We start from the raw sequence: 23,747 nt of genomic DNA, 5'->3' as shown, positions 1-23,747 counted from the left end.
AAACATGCTCATCACTTAAGAATAGATAGATAGATGGATAGATACTCTTTATTGTTTCCTCCAAAAGATTACAATAGTAAACTTATTATAAATATAAATAATTACAAGAAATAATCACAATGAGAAAACAATGGGCGACCTTATCGCTATGAGCGATCTCTTCCAGGCAACCTTTGGATGGAGAGGAGTAATTATAAACAATTTGGTAGGAGATACGATGAAAAATTTTGTTAGTTCTAGATATGGGAGATGTAATACATATAATAATATATAAATTATCCCTACTCATTATTATATATATATTAGCTGCATATTGGCTAATTTTATGTTTCTAATAGACAAGGTTTGTATGAAAGTAAACGTTTAAAAAATCGTACGGAAAAATGGAAATTTTTGGTTAAAATAATCTCCACATAAAAAAGCGAGTGAGTGAATGAGATAGAAGATAGTAGGAAGATCTTTTTTTTATTTTCATTATCAGTACACCTGTGCAAAACCGGAACGAGCAGCTAGTTTGGAATAAATTCAGAATTAGGACATTTTATATGTAAGAGACAAATTAAAAAGTAATAAAAATACAATAAAAAAGTTGAAATTTAAAGTGTAAATAAGCATATAGCTCATTTGATGGTAAACAGTCACTGTAGCCTATGGATACCTGCAACAAGAACACTAGGGGCGTGCACGTTGCCGACTCTGAAGAAACCACAATGCACTCTTTTTGAAGAACCCCATACTGTAGCCTTAAGGGAAAACCTCGGCAGGGGAGGGATGCTCACTCCACAGTCTGAGCGTTTGCGGGAGAAAATACATTTGAAATCGCTTTAGATATAATTTGCTCGTATTGTGGCGATTAACTAATTTGAGATTTATATAATATAGTATGATATGTGAAAGACGATGTAGTGACAAAAATCGAAAAAGGAATGTTGCGTTGGTTTGGTCATTTGGAGAGGATTGATGAAAGAAGAATTACGAAAGAGATTTATCGAGCAAGAATGAATGGAGATGTCGGTAGGGGCCGCCCTAGATGGACGTATGTTGACCAAATAGGCGACGTGCTGAAGGAGGGCCAAATTAAAAGTGCCCGTAACCGGCGAGCGTGTATGAAAAGATTGATGAATGTGGAAGAAGCGAAAGAGGTTTGTTTGAATCGAAGCATTTGGCGTTCCATTGTCTCTGCCTACCCTAATGGGAGATAGGCGTGACAGATATGTATGTATGTATGTGTGATATGTACAATTTACTTTTAAACAAAAATAACTTTTCCATAATAGTTCCGTAATTACATTATTATTTTATCTCACACTTATTTTACAACAAAGAAATTACTTCGAGATTTGTCGTGATGTTCGAAATAACATATATGTATTACGTATATCAATCATGTAGTTTCTTCTGCATTGCTCTAAGAATATTAACATAGTGCATAATTATAATAAAAATTTATAAAAAAATTATTGTGTAATAAAGAATAAATAAATCGCCGTTAACTGTCCACTGTTGAACATAAGTCTCCCCTTTGGGGGATTTCGCCCTTAGTTACGCTTGGTAGACGCGTTGGCAACCGCAGTTAGGCTTTGGTGATGTTTTGAGAGGGTCGCTGCTGCCCATCCCTCAAGCATACGAAACTTACAGAGAAGGAAGGGGTGGCCTATTCTATGCCGGGACTACACGGCGTTTGTGTATACTATCACTTCAATGAGATAGAGCGTAGAGTATCAGGAATTGTACCAATAACAATGATTTTGAAAGAAATTATCTTAAAATGCTATAAGAGAAATGTTCCGAACACAGCGCTAGTAGATATAGGTATCCATTTTATTATGTTATTTATGTATTTACCACATTACCAATAAGATTGGGTTTTACAAAAAAAAAAAGACTTCAATAGTGGTAAAATCAGTTACTTTGATTTAAAAACAAATGTACTAAATGGATTTTGATAAAATTTCTATGAGACCAACCTGTAGGTATATCCTTGCAAATAAAAAATAAATCCAAATGGTTTAGAACTGACGGAGTTATGAGGTAACGAACAGAACGAAAATTCAACCGAATTGGGAACCTTCTTTTTAAAGTTGGTTAAAAAAAACTTAGAGTAAAAAGAAGAAACCTTGGGCTTATGATGTCAATGGTGCAATTTATGCCTATAGGCGAGACTGTTATTACTTTCCATCAGGTGGGCCGTCAACTTCTTTGTCATTTGAAGTTATTACAAAAATTATTTGTGTGTATTTAAGTCTGTCACGTCCAACATGCGCTAAAGTTGAATTGTATTTTGTTGAAAAAAAGTCACATTCCATTTGGAATAACCATGAGTTTTGATAGAAAGCACTGTTACCACAAAACGATAAGTAAGTACTATACCTTACTTTCGTTGAAAACGACAATGGGAAGTAAAAGTGAAACCTGTACAAAGTAAAAATAAACCAGACGCGATTAAAATCGGCCAACGCAAAGTTATTTCGTTTCGATACTATCAGAGAACTAGTGACGTGCCGTGTCGGTCTTTTTTGGTACGAGTATTCGAGTTTTTTTGCAACTCATTTAAAAAGAAAATTATTGCACTGATTATTTCCTGGGTGAGCGTATTGGGAGACTATAAAGCCCACCCAGCTGATTAAATAAATAAAGAAAATAATAAAAAAACAAAAAACTCGAACCTTGTAATCGAATATTGTGTATCCGAATTTTGTATATTGAGTAATCGACTAGCTGAGTACCTAGTAGGTATTCGAGTGAATACTCAAGTCAAGCCTGACTGTACATCACTAAAGAGAACTCTGTGGGAGTGTGTACGTACTTGTGAATGAACCGTTGTGGCGTATCAGTTCCCAGACGTCTATGTTAAAACATCTAATCATAGGATTTGAATTTAGAACACCTTGTCGCCATTTCTTTAGATAACAACTATTGGATTGTCTACCTTAAATCTCTTTGTATAAAGTTTAAAATTAGCTTATCGAATGTGCAAATCGTATAACTTTTTTTTAATGAGAGCGTGCGAAATAATTACTATTTTGACAATTTGATGCGTAATATTAACTCTTTTGTTTGAACAATCACCTTAATTGTTGTACTGAAATTGTATAATAATAATTTTAACTTTTTCAATCTAACCTACATTCTTAACATGTATTTAATTAATACGGTATTACATAAATGTCTCTATAGTATTACAAGTGTTCAGTGTATTCAGCCTGCATAGAGGTTGGCAAATTTTTACATTTTAACCGACTTCAAAAAAGAGTGTTCTTTGTTCGGCTGTATTTTTGTAATGCTTATCGATTTTTCACTCAATTCAGGAGCTATTTAAAAAAAATCTTTTTATTTGAAAGGATATACTTATATATTCCTAAGGTAGTTCCATTATCATCGACTTTACACAGTAACAGTAGATAGTACGTATATTAATATTTTATTTAAATTAGTACAGGTCCACTTAACTAACAGTTAGGACAAACAGAGAAATAACTAGAAGATGCATGATTAGCTATCAAATAATAATAATTTACATTAGTTAACCATAGGTGGTTCACTAGTAGGAAATGACATTGGGTGCGGATTTTGGAAGTAGGTAATTACTTCTAGTTGACGTATCAAGTAAACATCAAATTATAAGTTGTATCTTATTTACACTTTATTGCATTAGTTATAAAAATTGAACACTCAAGTCATGGAATGAGCTCTCTGCCGAGGTTTTCCTAAGAGACTACAGCATAGGGTTCTTCAAAAGGGGGGTAAAGAGGTTTCTTCAGGGTCGGCAACGCGCGCGTAATACCTCTGATATTACAAGCATTCATACGCTACGGTAACCGCTTACAATCAGATGGGCCGTATGCTTGTTTGCCACATCAGTGGTATAAAAAAATATAAATACAGTAAATTAACAGACCTTCATGTATACAATACTGAAAACCGCATCCAATTTGGTGTTATAGTTTTTGCGTAAAGCCGTTATAAACATACAGACAGACAATATCAATATTGTGACAATTAAAGCTGCATTTTTCTTTGTGAAAAAAGTTTGTAGTTGTGATAAAAAATTGTAAAAGTTCGTTGTAAAATTCTAAATTCAAATATTTGAAACATGTTGAAATATGTATTTGTTAAATACATTTTTTACCTTTATTTTTTTTATTACATGATACGTTCGCTCTTGATCTTATTTCGATCTTGATGGTAGTGATAATCTTAAATTATATATATATATATATATATATATATATATATATATATATATATATATATATATATATATATATATATATATATATATAAAGCATCGAGCCTCAAAAACGGGCCAACATTTTGTCAGCTGTCAAATTAGCTGACTCGTTTTTTTGTCACTGTTCTATACATACAGTATATCGTATATTTAATTATTTAATAAGTAAAATGAGTTTTTGTGCATTAATAATGTACAGAATTTATAAGACAAAATAAATATAGAAGTTATAAAGGTATATCATATATTATATATATTACTCACAAATATTTATCACGCAAAATTGTATGAAAAAGTTGACCCGTTTTTCTCGAAGCATTTGTATGAAGACACTCTATCTATATTATCTAAGGTGATAATATGATCTAGGATCTAGCGCGCTTACCCAGAAAATTCGGGGGGAAAAGGATTGTTAGTAATAGAGACTAAGAATCCTATTGCTAGCAATATACCCAACCAGGTCGCCCTCCTCGCGGTTCCCTGCAAAATATCATGGTTAATTCCTGATGAATGCATCATGATGGGCTAACTGGCCTGTTTTCATTCTCATCTATTACCCTTCACTGGTGCTCCGCCAGCGTATCCCGTTAGCGCAGGCGGGGTTACCATACCATTGACACCTAGAAAATTCTCATTTACCATCGACTTGTAGAATCCCAGGTTGTATTACTCCGAAACACAAAAGCGTAAGTACATTATACAAAATTTATCAGACATCATTACCATAAACACACGTTGATCTAACTGTTCTAATAATTACGATTGAAACAATGTCAGTAACCCCAGTGACAGTCAATATTGAGGGTAGTATAAAACAAGCCCGTATAGTGTGAGTATCATTATGCACAACTTGTAAATTCATTTGGCATAGTGCGGCCCATTTTACTCGCAGTATGTTACTTTCTCGTGTTTTTTTTGTTACATGATTTATTCATCAGTGACGCTCGCGATTTCATTCGGCCGACATTCAGGCGATTTTTGAATTCCGTACCATGGGATCACGGAATTTGTAAAACGATCATTGATGCTATATTTCATGAGCATAATTCTTGCTAATATTGTAAATTGCCGTGTGGTCCCTGCATAGAATGGGCTACCCATTTCTTTCCCCGTGGATGTCGTAAGAGGCGTTTATGGAAATTTAGTTTGTTACTTTTTACCGTCTTAATTAATCTCTATGAAGTTGATATACTAGTATTGTATAGGATGGAGAAGCACATAGGCTACTTTTTACCCTAGTCAGCGAACATATACCGGTCACACAGACAAAGTCGCAGATAAAAGCAAAAATCGAAAAAGGAATGTTGCGTTGGTTTGGTCATTTGGAGAGGATGGATGAAAGAAGAATTACGAAAGAGATTTATCGAGCAAGAATGAATGGAGATGTTGAATGAACGAACGTATGTCGACCAAATAGGCGACGTGCTGAAGAAGGGCCAAATTAAAAGTACCCGTAACCGGCGAGCGTGTATGAAAAGATTGATGAATGTGGAAGAAGCGAAAGAGATTTGTTTGAATCGAAGCATTTGGCGTTCCATTGTTTCTGCTTACCCTAATGGGAGACAGGCGTGACAGATATGTATATATGTATGTAAAAGCCAATATTTTATAAAACTGATTCTAAAAAAACGGTTTTCAAATCGTTGTTATTGTGGGTCATCATGTCATTATATCAACCAATAACTGTCCACTGCTGAACATAGGTCTTCCTCATAAAGGGTTTTGCTAGTAGTTGCCACGTTTGTCAGGCGGATTGGCAACCGCATTTATTTCAAGAGGGACGTTGCTGCTCATTCCTTGACCATTAAACTATTGATAACCAAAACTGGCTAAGGGAGCCACCTCTTACGCACCCACGGGATAGGAAGGCGTATTCTAAGCCAGGACTACATGACAAGTTAATATACGTATATATAAGATTACCTCTCCATTTTCATATTGGCCCAACCGAGAATCGAAACCGGAACTGCACGAGCCTTACAAACAATTAGATACATTATTCTATTCATTCCATATAAATGTTTTTATTGATAAATTATTAATATGCAATGCGTGGCAGCCCTACTTTGGTACGTCATAAAAAAATAATCAGGTCTCTTTCTGTGCCGTCTACAGGAACTGCGAGTCAGTTACTGGATTACTAACGTGATACGAGTTACTGATGAGGCGTACTGACACGGTCACTATGTACTATCTGTTCCAATCAAGTTCTTCTATAAGTAACAAGGTCTGTCACTCAGGGAGTGTCTCATTTGGTGAAGTGTATCTGGGCGTTCATATATTTTATTCCGTATTCAATTCTCGGTTGTAATATTTTTTTCAAATGACTTCAAACGGGCCTCATTTCGTTTACATATTTATGTACCAACTTTTACCCGCGACTTCGTCTGCGTGGTCTGGATTTGTTAATTGTTTAGGATAAAACCCAGTTTACATGAATTATAATAGGATTTGTTTTTCGTAACTCGCTAAGTTTAATAGGTTTATTAGGCTGAGACCACGATATGCATACATTTCTGCTGGTTTTACAAATGAGTGAAGGACTAGGGTGGTTTAACCCCCTGGAGAGATGGGCTAGTATTTTGTTTAATTTTTCAATATATACGTCTAGAATGCTAAACAAATAAATAGTTCACTTGATTTTCTACATTTTATACATACATTTTTGTAAAGAACGTTTTTATGTTTTTCTTTCAATTTTACTTTTTGATTCTTTAAGTATTATTTATTATTTTAATATAAAAAAAAATTATAAATTTTAGTAAGTTTTTCTGTTCGTAAAATTATGAAACAATTAAGTTCTTGGAGAAATGTTTGCAGAAAATTTAAATAAACATAAAGAAGTTTCAGTTACTTATTGGGCACAAAATTGCCCAATAAGTAACAAATATAACAAAATGCATCAAGTAAGGTAACAGAAAAAAGGATTGCGATAAGAGAAGAAGAGGTGAAAAAGAAGTTAAAAAGTAATACGTACAGATAATGTGTAGTTTTTATATTACTTTATGGTTTTTGCTTTGTGGTACATGATTAAATGCACTAAAAATCGATACAAATTTATAAATAAGTAAAAGTGAAGAAAATGGTATCGATTTAAAGAAATAAATAAACATTTAGGTAAAAATCAATAATAACATCTGGCAACCCTGTACGTGTCTTATATTATTGATCACTGCGATTATGTTATCCAACTTGTTTGCACAAGACATTTCACTTACGAAAGTGGCGCTGTGAGGTAAGGGACCGATCCCTCTGGGAAAAAAAAAATACTTGCGTAAAACCTCAGAACAATACTAACCACAGTCTGAAAATGTTGGCGTTATTTTTTCTCACAATTATGCTGCTCGCTGTAAGGTTTCCTGTTTCGGATATATTCTAGCTATTTTATGAGCTTGTTCTCTTATCTTAAGCTAATTCTTACAAACTGCAATTTAGATTTCTCGGCGTAAGCTTTAGTTGCATAAATCTGATGGCGTCTGATTTTAGGAAAATGAACTATATAGTACAGTACTCTAGGTTTAAACTGAAATCACCTTGTAAGAATATGACATAATGTAATAGTTAATATCTGAATTATTTTCTTTATAATCCAGCGATTCTTAGATTTTCCGTGGAAAAAGTATTCTTATACGAGAAATATGTAAAAATATTTTTTCAATACTTTTACCCGCGGTTTTGACCGGTAATAGGAATATGTTTACTGACCGGAATTAAAACTAGCTTACGACCTTCTCCACCTAATTTAGTACGTTTATATCAAATTTCATAGTGATTGGTTAAGCCGTTAAGGCGCTATGAGGTAACAAACGAACTCATTTTGAAATTTTGTATATTAGTACCTAAAATAAAGAAAATAAACTTACGATTGTAATCTCCAACGAGGTTGTTAGAGGTTGGTGTTATAATTAATGAAAGTAATATACAATTTGCCCATATTTCGTTTTAATATTGTAAAAGGCGAACCTACAGCTGCCTCTCGAACTAATTTCTTTACTAATATAATTAGTATTGTAAGATAACGATTGAATCAAATCAAGTTACATGTACTGATTATATTGTAAGTAGCGAACGGACTAGAACCTGTGACCTCGCTCACGACTTTCTATGAGACATCTAGGCTAACCTTACGAGTGGAGTTGCGAAATTGATACAATTAATTGCAGAACTTCTTTTAATATAACTATAGTTATATATTATTGTGAGCCTATCTAGATATTAATAGGTCAATATCACTGTTTATGGTAGTATCACAAAATAAAATGCACATACATAAAAAGTGTATAAGATTTTATAATTATTTTGTGACGCCCCGAAACAGCATGGCAATATAGATAGAGAGCCTTATCCCTTTATTCATAAACTCTAGTTTTCTACAAATCTACTTTTACTATTACACTCTTTTGTTATTTTCTTTTAAATTGAAATTTAGTGTAAAAGGGACAAAACAGTTCAATAATTAAAACAGGTTTTTGAGAGGTTTGACATTTTTATGAATAAGGAAATTAGAATTTGTATTTAATTAATATTATATACATATTATGCAGTGGAGGCATTACATCTTAAAAATCATTTACTAAAGGAAAATGAATTGTCAGTAACCGTGTAACGGCTATATGTACATATATACTTTGTCCCAAATATATTACGTTCTATCCCAAGTTGCAATCATTGTTTCATTACTGAATAAGTCTAACGAATGATTTAATCGCAATGGGGTAAATGATCAACTTTTTCCTTACCAATCACCTTATACCTACCTCTTTAGCGAAAAACAATGCGGCGCAAACGCAGGCGGAACTGCTATTTCATTTTTATCTATCACAGCTTTTTTTTTTAATTATTCCTTATCTGTTGTTGGAGATGTTTCTTTATCATTTTTAAAAGGCTGATCGTAAGCGTTAGTCTTTCATACAGTATCGTGAATATATAGATATCTATTTTTAGAGTACACTGGTAATAGTAAACTATATTTTTTTTACTTTTGTTCCAGACTTATCAAATGAGGAGACAGTTGAAGCATCCAGAATAAAAAGAGAAGGTGTCCCAGAAAACAGGGGTATGTTTCAAATTGATTCCCTTAACATTCTTCTGTATAAATTTTCTGCCTTTGCTTGAATGACTACATATGTCTCTAATCTATTAGCTATTACTCTGTCTGTTTCAAAAGATATTTCTTTCTATTTTCTTTTAATCTTTGATATATTTAACTCTTAAACAGATTGTATTATTGCATTTACATAGGTGCCTTTTATTTTAATAGTTGATGATATTTTGAATTCCATATTTGCAAAATGTACCAAGTTTTCTAATTTTATATTAATATGTTTATAATTATTACACATTTTTTATATTCACAAATTTTTCTTCAGTGCAAGTTACTTTAATACACTATTTTCTTTCTTTAATTCCTTAAAAAAATTATTATTGTGGAAAAAAATATTTTATAATTTTACGTAGATACAGCTAACTAGTTTAATTATCCGTGTATTGCGCGACATCTTTCTGAACCGATTTTGATAACTATTTGTCCATTAATGTTATATTCAATTTAAAAGGTTTCAATCAAACTCCTATATAAATTTGCGTAGGTTCTTTATTGAATAAGTACATACTTATAGTATATGATAATAATTTTTTTTATATAAATATTATATTAAATATTCTTTATTGCACTTGAAAAAATAAGATATAGCGAATAGTTTAACAACCTGTTAGCGAGGGCAGAATTATCTCTAAAATCAAAATCTTATCTCTAAATATTATTATCAATGATGTCGCCATCTTTTTGTAAAACAAAATCTTAATTTTTAAATTACCTGATACGGTAAATTTAGTCCTCGTTAACTTGCATAACTATTTTTTATTTTAGATAATTGCATATTATTTCATAATGTTATAATGTAAATGGCAAAATTACATCTAACGGACCTTGAATTCTATCTTTTCAATATATCATCAACATTAAAACAAAGAATGAATTGTTGTACAAAATTAGTGCTAACACAATCGAATCGTTGATCTTATATCTATTAGTGTCTTATTTATTCTATTCTATTTATATTTGCATTATTAATTGTATGTTTTTTCTTTCTCTTTCAAATCTAATCCCCGGTCGTGGTCAACAAATCAACTGAACTGGACTATTGTATTATAACGCACCTTCAACGTTCACAATCCTATCCGTGACTTGACACGATGACGGAACGCCGACACAGACTTGACAGTTCTTCTTGTTAATGACCAGAAGAAAAACGACTATCATACGAAGATTGGGAGGTACCACAGCGTGAAACCTCTCATTGGTTTACTCACATCGACAGCACGAACGTTCATCCAAGATGGCGTAACGACGGAATTTGCCACGCAAATCCTCGGAACAACATTAGATAACGGTCGAATCTACGCGCAGCTCCTAACGAAATCGTCACTCGTACTTTATAATAAGCCCACAAATGTAGACGACCCTGTTATTGTAAAACCAACCCGTGTGCACTCCAATTTCGATGGCCAATGGAACGTTAAGCAAGATTTAGGCTTCATTGATCCTGAACAATATGTTCTTAAAAACACTGACTATTTAGCTCCAAGTAGCAAAATGGATATAGTTTATGCTAGTAAACCAACACAAGATAATCTTAAATATTGGAATTCCCCTACGTCACCTGAAAACCAACTTGAAAATCAAATTTTTGATGAACCAGTTGGTCGAAGGATACAACCATTTAAAGAAGTTCCGCGATATGTTCACAATGAAGCCTTTAATTTCCTTGACGGTCCTACCCATGATGGAGAAAAGAAATTAAACTTTATTGTTAATCCGTCTATTTTACAAAATGTTAACACTTTACATCGTCAGAGTAAAGCTTATGAAGCCGTAACAGAACCCACTAAAAACGAACCTCGTACTAAAGAGGATAAGCTAGATGAATCGAACATTGTTAAAGTCAAACCTGATTATGATCTACCAACTTTTACTGTCAAAAATGAATTTTCTCCAATATTTTATTATATTGATAATGTTGAGTCACGACACGTAGCACAATCTGTTCAGCAAACAAAACTCCCAAAGAAACTATTTGGGCAAAAAAGTGAACCAAGACCGAAGAAAACGTTCACCTATGAAGGTTTTGCTGATTTTACAACAGTAGTCGGTGATACAGTAATTATATTTACACCTAATACAGAGATTAATCATCCCCAAAATCCAGATGAAGTAAATGTTTTTCCATCAGCAAAGCCTATAGATAAATTATCCACTAAAATAACTTTTCTTGCTGCTGATATTCCTGTAGCTACTTCCACTTATAAAGCACACGAAATTAATACTGCAACGAAAGTTTTTGTGCCTGATATTGAAGAACCAACATTGGAAACACCAATGTATAATGATGAAGAATTGAAAAAAGTATATTATGATGTTGATAATAAAACACCTGATACTGTTAAAGTACAATATAACAATGGATTTGATTTAAATTTAGATGTAATTCAACCATCAGAGACAGCAATTACAACAACGGAAAGTACTCAAGTAACTAATGATTTGGAAGTTATTCCAATCAAAGAATTTAGTTCGGTTGCTACTGAGCCTCTATTTCCAATTCTACCATCAGCTACGGTAGCAGAGGACTCTAATGAATCAGTTGTTACTGAGAAAGATAACAGTGAAACATTTATGGATTCTGAGGAAGAATCAGAAAATACCGCTGCGGAGGTTACTGAAAAAATGGAAGAAGATGAAGAAGAGGATGATAACCAAAATAAAGATGTTACCACTGAAACGGAAGATATTATAACTACAACAGAGAGTGGTCATAGTGAAGAATCATTCGAGGATATAGAAACTACAACAGAAACAAAGCATGATACTCACGAAGAAGTTTTTTGTACTGACGGTCTTGAAACGCAATCTACAATGACCACTGCGTATAAAACTTTGACTTATTTAACAACTTATTTTATACCTCTAGAAAGTACTGAAACTACCACATCAATTAAATCTGATGTTGTCGTTGAAAGTGATGTTGGTTATCTAACAAATATTGTATGTAAAAGTAATGTAAATATACAACCAACAGCTGTCATATCAATAAAAGTAGAATCTTCAGTTGCTACTAACATAGAAGTCCCAGAGGTTGTTTCAAAGGAAACTGATATACATCTTTCTTCTCAGCCTGAAACAGTTACAGAATCATTACAAAACATATCAACTTTAGATGAAGTATCTTCAACAGTACAAGAAAGTGACGTAACGGTAGGAATAAATACCAATGAGGAACATAATCTTGAAACTGTTACTGAAGCAAAACCTGTAACTACTATAGACACAACAACGGAACAAGTTTCAACAAGTCATAGTCACGTTGAAGTGTCTGTTAGCACTGAACAGTCCACAATACCTACAGAGAAACCCACATCTGAAGAAGACAAAGATGCCGAGAATGAAATAGATCTAATTTATAAAACCCTTTATACAACATACACATATTTCACTACATTTTTCGGAGACCAAACTTCAAGTATTGCCAGTCATAAAGCAGTTGTAACAAACATTATTACATCTACCGTGGATTTATCTAAATTAGATCCAACTTTACTCGGAGCTTTTAATGAAGATGAAATTGCACCAACCAGCGTTGGTATTGGGCGTCCAACAGAATCGTTCCATATAAATAGTATTATTGATTTAGTTAAAAATAAGGATGTACTTGAATCAGTTGAAATAGATGATGTTTATACTTCTCAAACCCCTACTCCGTCATTAGATGATGATATTGTGGCTAGTATTAAACCAGATGCTGTCAAAACTTATTATACCACATACACTTTCTTTACAACAATTTATGTAGGTACGGATGCTAATGTATGTAGTAGAAGTGAGATATATACAAATTATGTTGGACCTGAAGAATTGATACCTACAAAAAGCAATCCATTGGCGACTGATAGTACTCGTGCTCCTTTTAACTTTAGAAATTGTAAACAAATAAAAGGAGAACAGCAAAAGAATTCAGAAGATAACTCTTCTGTGGAATCTAGTATTAGTATGGAGGAAAACAAAGACGAACCGACGAGAAATGCCACACAAGAAACCACTCCTCAACCAAGTCCGATTGAAGTTGATATGTTATTTAGTGTGGAATCAAACCCATTGGAAACTGAAAATTCATACGTTACTGATGTTAAATCATCTTCATCAAGAGGGGAATCCAAATTTTTAGATAATAACAATATTTTAGAAGATCAGATAAGTTCAGAAAGCAATATAGATGAAATTATGCCATCACCAACTCTTTTATTGCAGACAAGTTATACCACATTTACTTACTTTACTACAATGTATATCGGCAAAGATTCTAGCAATGTAAAAAGTCGCTTAGAAACTATTACAAATGTTGTTACGGAAACAATAATGCCAAAGAAAGAACAGCAGCAAGAAGAGGAAAATAACTTACCAATCACTTATTATACTACTTTTACTTATTGGACTACATTATATAAGGACAAATCTACGACAATAACTAGCCGCGAAGAAATTGTTTCAAATGTAGTCACACCACCTGTACAGACTTTACAGACTGTCAGTCCAATTGATACAACACCGATTGATGTAGAAAGTGTATTACCGCCTAAAGATTTAGAGGTTGAATTAAAACCCTCCCTGATAGATGACGGATTAGAACAAAGTGATGGTAAAGTAACTATGTTTACGACTTATACATACTATACAACTTTTTATTCGGGTAATACATCTCATATTTTGAGTAGCCTCGAAACTGTCACAAATATTGTAGATAATACTAAACTTATTGAAGATAATCAGTTAGGTCGTAAAGTTCCATCTGGTTCTGTAGATAAAAATTTAATACAAGATAATGGCGAGAAACACCAAATAACGCCAACTGTTGTAAAGCAAGAAATTACTCCTACTAAATTACCAGATATTGCATCTGCTTCCCCAACTGTACTTTTAGGTACATACATAGATAATTTATTTGCAGAAATTAAACCTCTAGAAGAAGAGACATCTACTCCAAGTTCTGAAAAGAAAATTTTATTTTCACAAGTTGCTGTAATTTCTGGTGATTCTACGGTAGTAACCAGTGATAACAAAACATTAAATAAGGAAAATGCATCTAATTCTACAACAACTTCAACTTCCTCCGCGAATTCTGAAGCATCAATTATTACTGCTGCACCAGAAGTGATTCAAAGTTCAGTAGCAGAACCAGAAACGACGACTGAATACAAACAAGAATCAGAAGAGGATGAAGAAGAAGAGACAGATAATAGGAAAAAGAGTCGACTTACATTTACACCTAAGAAACCTACATTTACTCCTGTAATTATACCTTTTTCATCAAGGAACAGGCCAACATTTAGTCCTAAACGAGTACCATTATTAAGTAGTGCCACTACTATAACTCGTCAAGATTTTACACCCACTATAACAGCTACACCTACGTTAAAGTCAGTAAGACCATCAGGATTTGGATCAAATAGAAAACAATCTGCTTTCCCTGGATCTTCAAGTCAAGGAAGAAGATTCTCAGGGCGAAATAGTGCATCTGCTTTATCTTCTAATATTCCTTCAGCATCAAGAGCGGGTGGTTTCTCACGTGGAAGCATCCAACCTACCTCGAGGAGAACAGGATTTAGGTCAAGTTCTTTGAGAGTCAATAGTTTAGATTATGCGAGTAGATCTGCTGTGCCAAAAATTCGTCCAACTGCTGCATCCAGATTAAGAAATGGTAGACAATCAGCTACTGTATCATTTCCTCCACCTGAGCAAAATGAAGCTGATACTTTTGCAACTCAACAAGAAGAAAGTGCAACGGAACCCTTGGAAGAAGTTACAGAAGCTCCAGTGAGAACTACTAATAATCCTTTGTTAAGATTTAGAAGGCCACCAATTGCCAGACAACCGGGCACTGCCATAACGCCTCGGTCAACAACACCATCTCCAAGAAGACCTATAACAAGTCGTAGTCGAGTAACAACCACAACGAGAAGAACCACTACCCGATCAACACCTAATCCTATTCTATCTCTACGACGACAAAGACCAAATTCTTTATTTCCAAGAAGAAATCTTTTCCAAAAACCCGAACCAGAACCAGAAGAAGAGATTAAAGAAAATGAACAAAAGGTAGAGGAAAGTGAGGAATTACTGGAAGAAGAAGAAGAATTTGAAGAAGACAATGATTATGATTCCTCAGATAGAAAGGAACATCATGTAACTACACCCTCAACCCCTGCACCCAAAAAGAACAATAATATAGTACAAATTAGACCATTTGCTTTTCGAAAGAGGAGTAAGCGTCAAGTAGATTATGGGAATAGAAAGTATACAAATTTCCGAAGACCTGGTATAAAACCTCCATCTACACGACGTGCTGATCCAGAACCAGAAACTGAAGCTCCGGTCTCGTCTACTCAAAAGCAAAGAAGTGGAAATCGATTCAGTTCTCGTACTTCTACCAATTCTAGAACAACAACTGTTTCTGCGCCAAAATCTTCATCAAGGCAACCATTTATAATTCGTGGTGAAAGTCGAACAACAACATCTGCTCCAAGTTATAGAAGAGGAAAAACAAGACCTGCATCTAGAACAACAACAATTTCATCAAGGCCTAAAGCGCCAAGACTTACTAATACTAGAAATTCACAAACAGAAAGATCGCGTTCAACTTCTTCACGCACAACTAGTCGATCAAGAACTCGCACAACAACGAGCAGAGCATCTAGTAGACAAAGAGGATCATACGAAAATACTAGTGGGGAAAGATTTCTTTATAATCATGCTTTGAATGATGGCAAAATCACTATTACACATCATATACCAACTGAAGTTACCATTCCTGTTGTAAATGGTAAGATCACAGAATACAAAAGTGTTCTGTCAGCGACACCAAGTATTGAAACATTATTAAGAAATCAGGTTTCAACATCGATTGGGCCAATCGGTAACTCACAATTAGTTCTTGTCCAAGAATCAACGGAACTAGCTGAAAACGGTGCTACTAAAGTAATCAAGTATCTTGTACATGAAACACCAACTACTACTGTTATATTCACCCCCACCACTATTCCGAGGTCGTAGAACTTCTTATTCACACATATTACCAAGTACTGTTTATAATGTCGAAGCAGTCACACAAACGGTAGCACCTGAAATAAATTCAAATGTACCTTTAGCTAATTTGTTGTTATCTCAGTTACTTCTTGGCAATCAACAGCCTGCGATTAATCCACTTCTAGCATTACAGGGACAGGGCTTATTACCGCAGCAAGCACAAACCCCTGTAACCGAATTTAAGACTAGAACTACAACGTACGTCACTACAGTTACTGATGCTAGAGAAACTGTGCTTCCTATTACATTTAGAGGCAAAGCTATTTTAACTACTATAGTTGATCCTACTACCAGTGTTGTAACTGCCACTGAATTTGTTACGGATACAATCGTTACTACACCAACCGTTTTAGGTCAAGCTCCTCAAATTAATTCACTTCTTCTTCCTTTACTTCTTCAGCAGCAACAACAACAGCCACAACAAGCTCTGTCGTTGCAAACTCCAAATCCTCTATTAGGACTCACACCTGATTTATTACAAAATAATAACAATATTTTACAAAACAATTTAAATAATGATATTTACAGTAATAGCCCAAAACCTAATATTTTGTCCGATTTTAACAGTAACGAAGGTTTCTCCGATGAAATGCCCGTAGACAACGAAGAAGATGCTTTGCCTCCTCCTCCTCCAGAGAGGCCTTCTCGAAGAAGTAGACCTAAAACTCCAAAACCAGCACCAGCACCTCCAAAACTGACTAGTGTAGTAACTCTGTACGTATCTGGTAGATATCCTGGGGAGTTTAGCACTGTATTATCGACAGTAGTGTCAGACGACACACAAACTGTTCGAAAACGCGAAGCTATTTACTATGAAGATGTTAAACTTCTGTCATCTTTATTGCCGTCAATAGACGAACTGTCTAGTTCACAGTCTGATATAGAAAACGGTGTTTTAGCCGAGACAGAAAAATATCTGGACAAATCAGTGGAAAACCAAATAGAAACGCAAAGCTTGGAAAGTATTGTAGGTGAATTAAGCAAACATATAAAATATGATGCATCACCGACCTACGTTGTACAAATAGCGAGTCCACCTTCCCTTAGACATAATATACAACAGAGTACGCTTGACGACGTCTCGTGAAACAACAAACAAAATGGTTAGGTGTATAAAGTAATGGTTTAGTTATTTATTTACCATTGTATCATAGTAGTTAACTATGAATAGTGCCTTATAGATGTAATAATTGTAGTTTGTAAGAACGGAATACTCTTTTGTACTCTATAAGTTTTACCTATTAACCTTGACTTGTGGTCACCAAAAATGTCTGTCCTATACGTTACCAAGTCTAATGTATTAGGTACTGCGATGTTATAGGTAACTGTACTCACTGCCTAAGAATAAGTCTAGTTAATTGATATAATTGTAATTATATTTCATAATACTCGTTCTTCCTTCGCTTGCAACTGTAAATTGCGAATACGACTTAAAATGTTAAAATAATAAATAAATTTGTAAATTGTATATGTCTTATTCATTTCGTTCATGACATCTTTACATATTTTAAACTGAATCATTTAATTCAAGGTGAATATTATATTATTTAATAACTTTGCTAAATTTACTTTGAAACAAAGTTAGCTAGAGACATAATGCAGTTAAAATACAAAATATATTATTTAATAAATTTGAGATACATTAATACATAACTGATGTGATCAAGTAGGTATGTAGGTATGATCGCTTCTCAATTTTAATGAAAATGTTAATGTAAATGCTATAATTATAGATAAAACGTAAATATTGATCTAATTGCATTATTTTTATTACTAATATTTAATACTTTAAAAATTTAATAAAATTTTGGTTTGGGATCTCCAAATCCCAATTTAGAGTCGGTCAACCAGTCGATTTTCAAGTACAAAAGATAAAGGATGGTTGAAACATTAATAAAAATCTCTAAAATAATATTTCAGTTAAATATTAAAGCAAAATGATTCTTCCAAGGACCAATATCAAATAAATATATTAAAGATTTTAAACTTTTTAAACTCGAAACTTCTTTATATTCTGAGTAGTCCGTAATATATTCACTGGAAGATTTTATTTGTTTATTTAGTTGATTTATTTTAAAACTTCTTTTCTTCTCTGAAACACGATTTAAAATTTTTAATTCAGACATAATTTTAGAAAATAGCACTAATGAAGCGATTTCAATTTTGTTTCTTAATATCTAGTATCACACACCTTTCAAGAAACACTTAATTTCTGTTCATTTCTATTTATATTATATTATATTCTTTAATGCACTTAGAAATATAGGAATAATGACAATTACTATGAATAATGTTAGAAAAGGTGAACTGGTCTCTAAAAAAGATCTTTTCCAGTCAACTCGACACAGTGGCTTAGAAAGTCATAAGTGGGCATCGGTAGTGCAAGAGAGTAGTGAGACATATCTAAATACTAATACATATATACAAAATATATAAATATACATTCTTCAATAATAATATAGATAAGTAAACAAACCTAAAAATAATACACAGTTTAATGACAGCAGAATTTGTTGTGTTCGCTTATCACAGAGAGATTGCAATTAAATTTTGATTGAAATATTTTATTCATGATACATTAGAAAGTTCATAATAATTACAATTAACTTATAAATAGGTAGATTAAAAAGAAACAGAAAGTCACTATACTTATACGTGGAATAAAATAAAAATTTAAATGCAAAAAGATACAAGTCTGTATGGAAGAATTTATGTGACGCGGGCAGTATTATAATAACAATAATTATTTATTCTTATGGTGTTACACTAGTTGAATGACTTGAGTTGACTGTACAATGACTTGACAATGATGATGACTTACCACGACGGCTGAACACTGGTGACTCCTGAAGCTTCCTCTGGATGGTTCCAACCCCAACTCCTGCGCATCCAACCACCTGTAAGGTGAGTTTATTGAGTACTCTGATGTTGTTTTGTAATATTAAAAACACACGGTTACATGTTCTTGACTTTCTTTGTGTAAATATAAAATTATAATTTACTAATATAAATAATAATAGTTTGATATTAAAATAAATATACCTAGGTATTTTTATTATACGACAAAACAATTATCTGTATATATTGTCTTTAAATTTAAATTTCGAAATATAAATATCATATGAATGAAAAAGAAACATATGTGTACTGGATTCGATTCTAAGACATTATTTCATTCAAAATTTCAGTTTGATATCATAGTGTATTCTAACACTTTCCTAAGGCTGACTAAGGGAGATAATGTTTTCAGCGTTAAGCCCATCTTGTACACATACATATACTAATAGATAAATAAATAGCAAAATTTTTAGCCTAAGGATTAATATAAAATAAATTTCTAATAGATTTAAATAAAAAATATTCTAAGTTTAATTTATAACGGTCCAAAAAAATAGTAAATTCGCGAAACTAAAAAATAAAATATTACTCGTGGATTACAATTTAAGATTGTGCTTTGCAAAAAATACCTACTACAATTGTGACAAAACTAAACATTTTTCTCATTGTTAGTTTACCCAAATAAATGAAAAAAAAAATTAAATAAAAATAAACCAGTTATTTTAATTTAAAAACCAAACTGCTGAAACAATTTTTATATAAAATTTATGGGCCAATCTGAAAGTGTATCCTTTCAAATAAAAAGTATTTACCAAATCATTTTAAATTGACGTAAATATAAGGTGAAAGAACTATGTTCAGCAGTGGACATATAATGGCTGACATGATGATGATGAAACATAAAAAGATACAACCAAATTGGGGACCTCCTCCTTTATTGAAGTCTGGTAAAAGATATATATATACAGAAATGGCGCCTTAGAATCGACACCACTACCATTTCGTTCCTACAATGCAATTCATAAGGCTGTGGACTTTATTAAACGACTTTTTGTACTTAGATACACATATACAATGTACATATACACTTGCTCAAACTAAATCCGCGTACGCCTGATATATAAGATTTATAATACTTTATTAAATAAAGTGATGATTTAAAATCGTTCCATGTAAAGAATATTTGTTTGTGTTTATTTGTTGTTTAAGATTATTCCTTCCCATCCTTTCCGTTAACTTGGACCCTTAATTTGGATGTTGGAATTTTATTTTCTCTTATAAATTCCGTGGACCCTCCTCTATATTTAAATGGATCTACGGGTCTGATGATCAGAATGAGAGTCAAGAACATATAGCCTTTAATGTATATAAGAAATAGTTATTAACAGAAAGTAGATATAAGAAGTAATAGACTGTAGTTATTAGGTATAGAATGTAGACTATTGTAGATATTTTAATAATTAATTTAACATAACAGAAATTATATCTCCATTGGAATTTTTATGCTGATACTGATTATAAAACGCAATTTTTCTCTTTACTGTACTAGCTTTTAACCGCGACTTCGTTCGCAAGATCAAGATATGTTCACTGACGAAGATAGTATATATATATATGGTATATATATATATATATATGTATATATATATGTATACATATGGTATATATATATATATATATATATATATATATATATATATATATATAAGGGAAGCCTACAGAATGTATATATATATTAAACTTATTTTTGTTTACAATTGATACTACTTTCATTTTTAAAATAAATTAAAAATCAAGATCAAAAGTGTTTTATAATCAGTTAGATTATTTTTTATTTTTTTTTATTTTAAAATCATAATATTCCAAATGTGATTAATTGCTGTTTTTTTTTTTTGGCGTAATTGTTTATATTCTTACAAAAATCTTAGTAAGCAGTAATTGCCATCAATAATTCTTATTTAAAAAGGAAGTATTGATTAAACTACCTGATATATTTTTTTAATTAACTACCCATTTCTATTCAATTTCCATGTCATTATTCAATTAACTGTACTAAAGAAAATAATTGTAGACTATTTAAGAACGTCTTGAATGGCGCAGTTGGTTATTTATACATTATTCCATTGTGTGGAATAGAACATGTGTTTTTATTATATCAGAAATTATATAATTAATTACGCCTTTAAAATAGTTTTTAGTTAGTTTAGATACTAACCAAATGTAGTACTAATAATGCACTGTTACAGATATCTACTGTGGCTGTAAATGCTTCTGCAATCAAATAATTTGGTATACAAATTATTAATATAAATTTTTAATTCTTATATAACTTTGCAGGTATTTATTAATGTAATTTATATTATATTGTTAATAAAATATTCGCCATGTGATTGCGATATAGAATTAACCATCTCTTTCTTTACCATGGGTGTCGTGAAAGGCGACTAAGGGAATTAATTTGACAGACAGTAGAGTCCTTCTTAAAACATCACCAAAGTCTAACTGTGGTTGCCAACCCGCCTGCCAAGCGTAGCAACTGTAGGCTGAACGGCTGAAATGGTACGGTTTGATTAAGAAACCAGTAAATTCTTTGACATATATGTTGGTTTTCAAATACATATATAACTCATGGTCTTATTTATATCCATGTTAACAATCTGGTATTGCAAATAGTTTTTATATAACCATCACAAATATTCAAAACTATGTAAAAAAACCAAATGTTTAATATTTTAACAAAAATTGTGTAAATTTAAATAATAGATAGATTTGTCTGTTATTTTATTTATATAACTTAGGATGGCAAACAAGCTGACGGACCACCTGATTGAAAGTGGTAACCGTCACAAATGACATGAGCATTACCATGGTCATAGCAGAGTATACTGTTTCGCCTATGATTCCCACCATGCGTTGCCATTCCTGAGGATTCAGGTGTTATTCCTCTATACCATGTAAATTCACTGCCATATCCCACCTTTCAAACCGAAACACAGCAATGCAAACACAACTGTTTTACGGTAGAAAGACGAATAGGACAGAGATGCCTAAGCTAACGACTTTTGTACAAAGTTTCTGGTAAAATCTATTTAGCGTACACGTTGAGGTACAATTAACTCAAAGACGCTGTTCATATTTATAGACGATAATAACCACTTTCCATCCGGTGAATTTTTATCTAGTTTATATTGCAAGCTGTATTATATAGTATTGCAGGTGCCCATAAGCTACAGTAACCGTTTACCACCAGACGGGCTGTATGCTTGTTTACGACCTTCATGGTATAAAAAAAAATATCAAAACAATTGCTTAATTGCTCATTAGTCGGCTATGTAAATAATTGTAAATGTTTATATCGACTTTGTAGACATATGCATTTTTATTACACACTTATATAAAACTCATCAATAAAACTCAATAGTACCCTTTTCCTTTAAAAGGTGAAATTAAATATATTCTTTTTAAAGAAATCTGCAGCGAAAAGTAACGAAAAAAATAAGTCTTATATCTCCTAGATAGCTGCAATACATTTAAAATAAAGTAGGCTCATAGACGATGCACTTCTGTGACTTCTATAGGAAATTCATAAAACATATTTGATTTTAAAGTTTTTCTGTATATATATGTTATATATATACAGAATGTTGTATAATGTTATAATGTTTGTATAATGTTTTTTTGTTTCTAATAAATTAATTTAATATTCCAGCTTTCAACACAAACGGTATTGTGTACGATAACTCACCCTGGAGACCAGGAAGGGACATGGATCATGTCAGCCGGCCAATAACAGAAGAGGACGATAGGAAAATGAAGAATCTGGCCACCAGGATCATGTCCAATGGCGTGGAAGTACTGGTAAAAGACAAAAATTCTGATGGGAAACAGGAGCAGGTAACATGGATTACGGTAACCTTTTATTATATAAAGATCTGATCTGATTCTTAAACAAGTGTGTTTAAATAAACAAATTAATAAAGACAAATACCATAATGGTAAAATTGAAGGAATCCTTGACATTTGTTTATATATTTAAATAAATAACTTGAGGATGTAATAATTTTAATCCTTTTATTGAAATATTTTTATTTATATAAACCTTCTTCAATTTTACAATTGCTCATTAAATCTCATATTTTTTGGTAAATATTAAAGTCATTAAAATCAAATCTAAATCATTATCATATCAATTCAACCACAGGAAGCTACGATTGTACAATGCTTCTACTCATTTGCCATAATAACACAACATCATGCTTAGCTATAAATATTTCATATGTTTCTACTTTTTAGCGAAAATTTAAATTCATGCACATAACTTCATTGAAAACACCGCATCATCACGTCAGTACGTTACCACAACCCAAACAGTCACTGCTGACATCAGCCGTTGCTACTGTTATCAATCATCAGCAAATGAGTGCTATGTTTCCACTTCATCAACTTATGCAGCATAACTATATTATCAAGACATGTATGACTACATATACATATCTGACAACAGTAGTACAGAACAAACGAAGTGCAATATCAACTTTTGAA

The 23,747-nt window shown here is 32.4% G+C and overlaps 2 protein-coding genes across 2 annotated transcripts in view; both read left to right on the top strand.

Moving 5' to 3' along the window:
• Positions 1-23,747, top strand: part of LOC113519470 (uncharacterized) — a 144,709-nt gene that overhangs the window by 101,030 nt on the left and 19,932 nt on the right. Inside the window, exons 2-3 of the mRNA XM_052897012.1 lie at positions 9,222-9,287; positions 22,915-23,099. Coding sequence (XP_052752972.1) covers positions 9,222-9,287; positions 22,915-23,099 — 251 coding nt within the window. The remainder of the gene's footprint in view (positions 1-9,221; positions 9,288-22,914; positions 23,100-23,747) is intronic.
• LOC128201137 (uncharacterized) lies at positions 16,146-17,833 on the top strand. Its single transcript, XM_052897020.1, has one exon. The coding sequence runs from the start codon at positions 16,279-16,281 to the stop codon at positions 17,452-17,454; it is 1,176 nt and encodes a 391-aa protein (XP_052752980.1). The 5' UTR covers positions 16,146-16,278; the 3' UTR covers positions 17,455-17,833.

Source organism: Galleria mellonella, unplaced genomic scaffold (assembly GCF_026898425.1).
Source record: "Galleria mellonella isolate WM207_F2 unplaced genomic scaffold, CSIRO_AGI_GalMel_v1 utg352, whole genome shotgun sequence".
Classification (NCBI taxonomy): Eukaryota; Metazoa; Arthropoda; class Insecta; order Lepidoptera; family Pyralidae; genus Galleria; species Galleria mellonella.
This window is presented reverse-complemented; position numbering and strand designations above follow the sequence as displayed.

Bases quoted from the DNA above. Each gene is read 5' to 3' on its own strand.
- LOC128201137 (XM_052897020.1), top strand. From the start codon at position 16,279: ATGAAACACCAACTACTACTGTTATATTCACCCCCACCACTATTCCGA.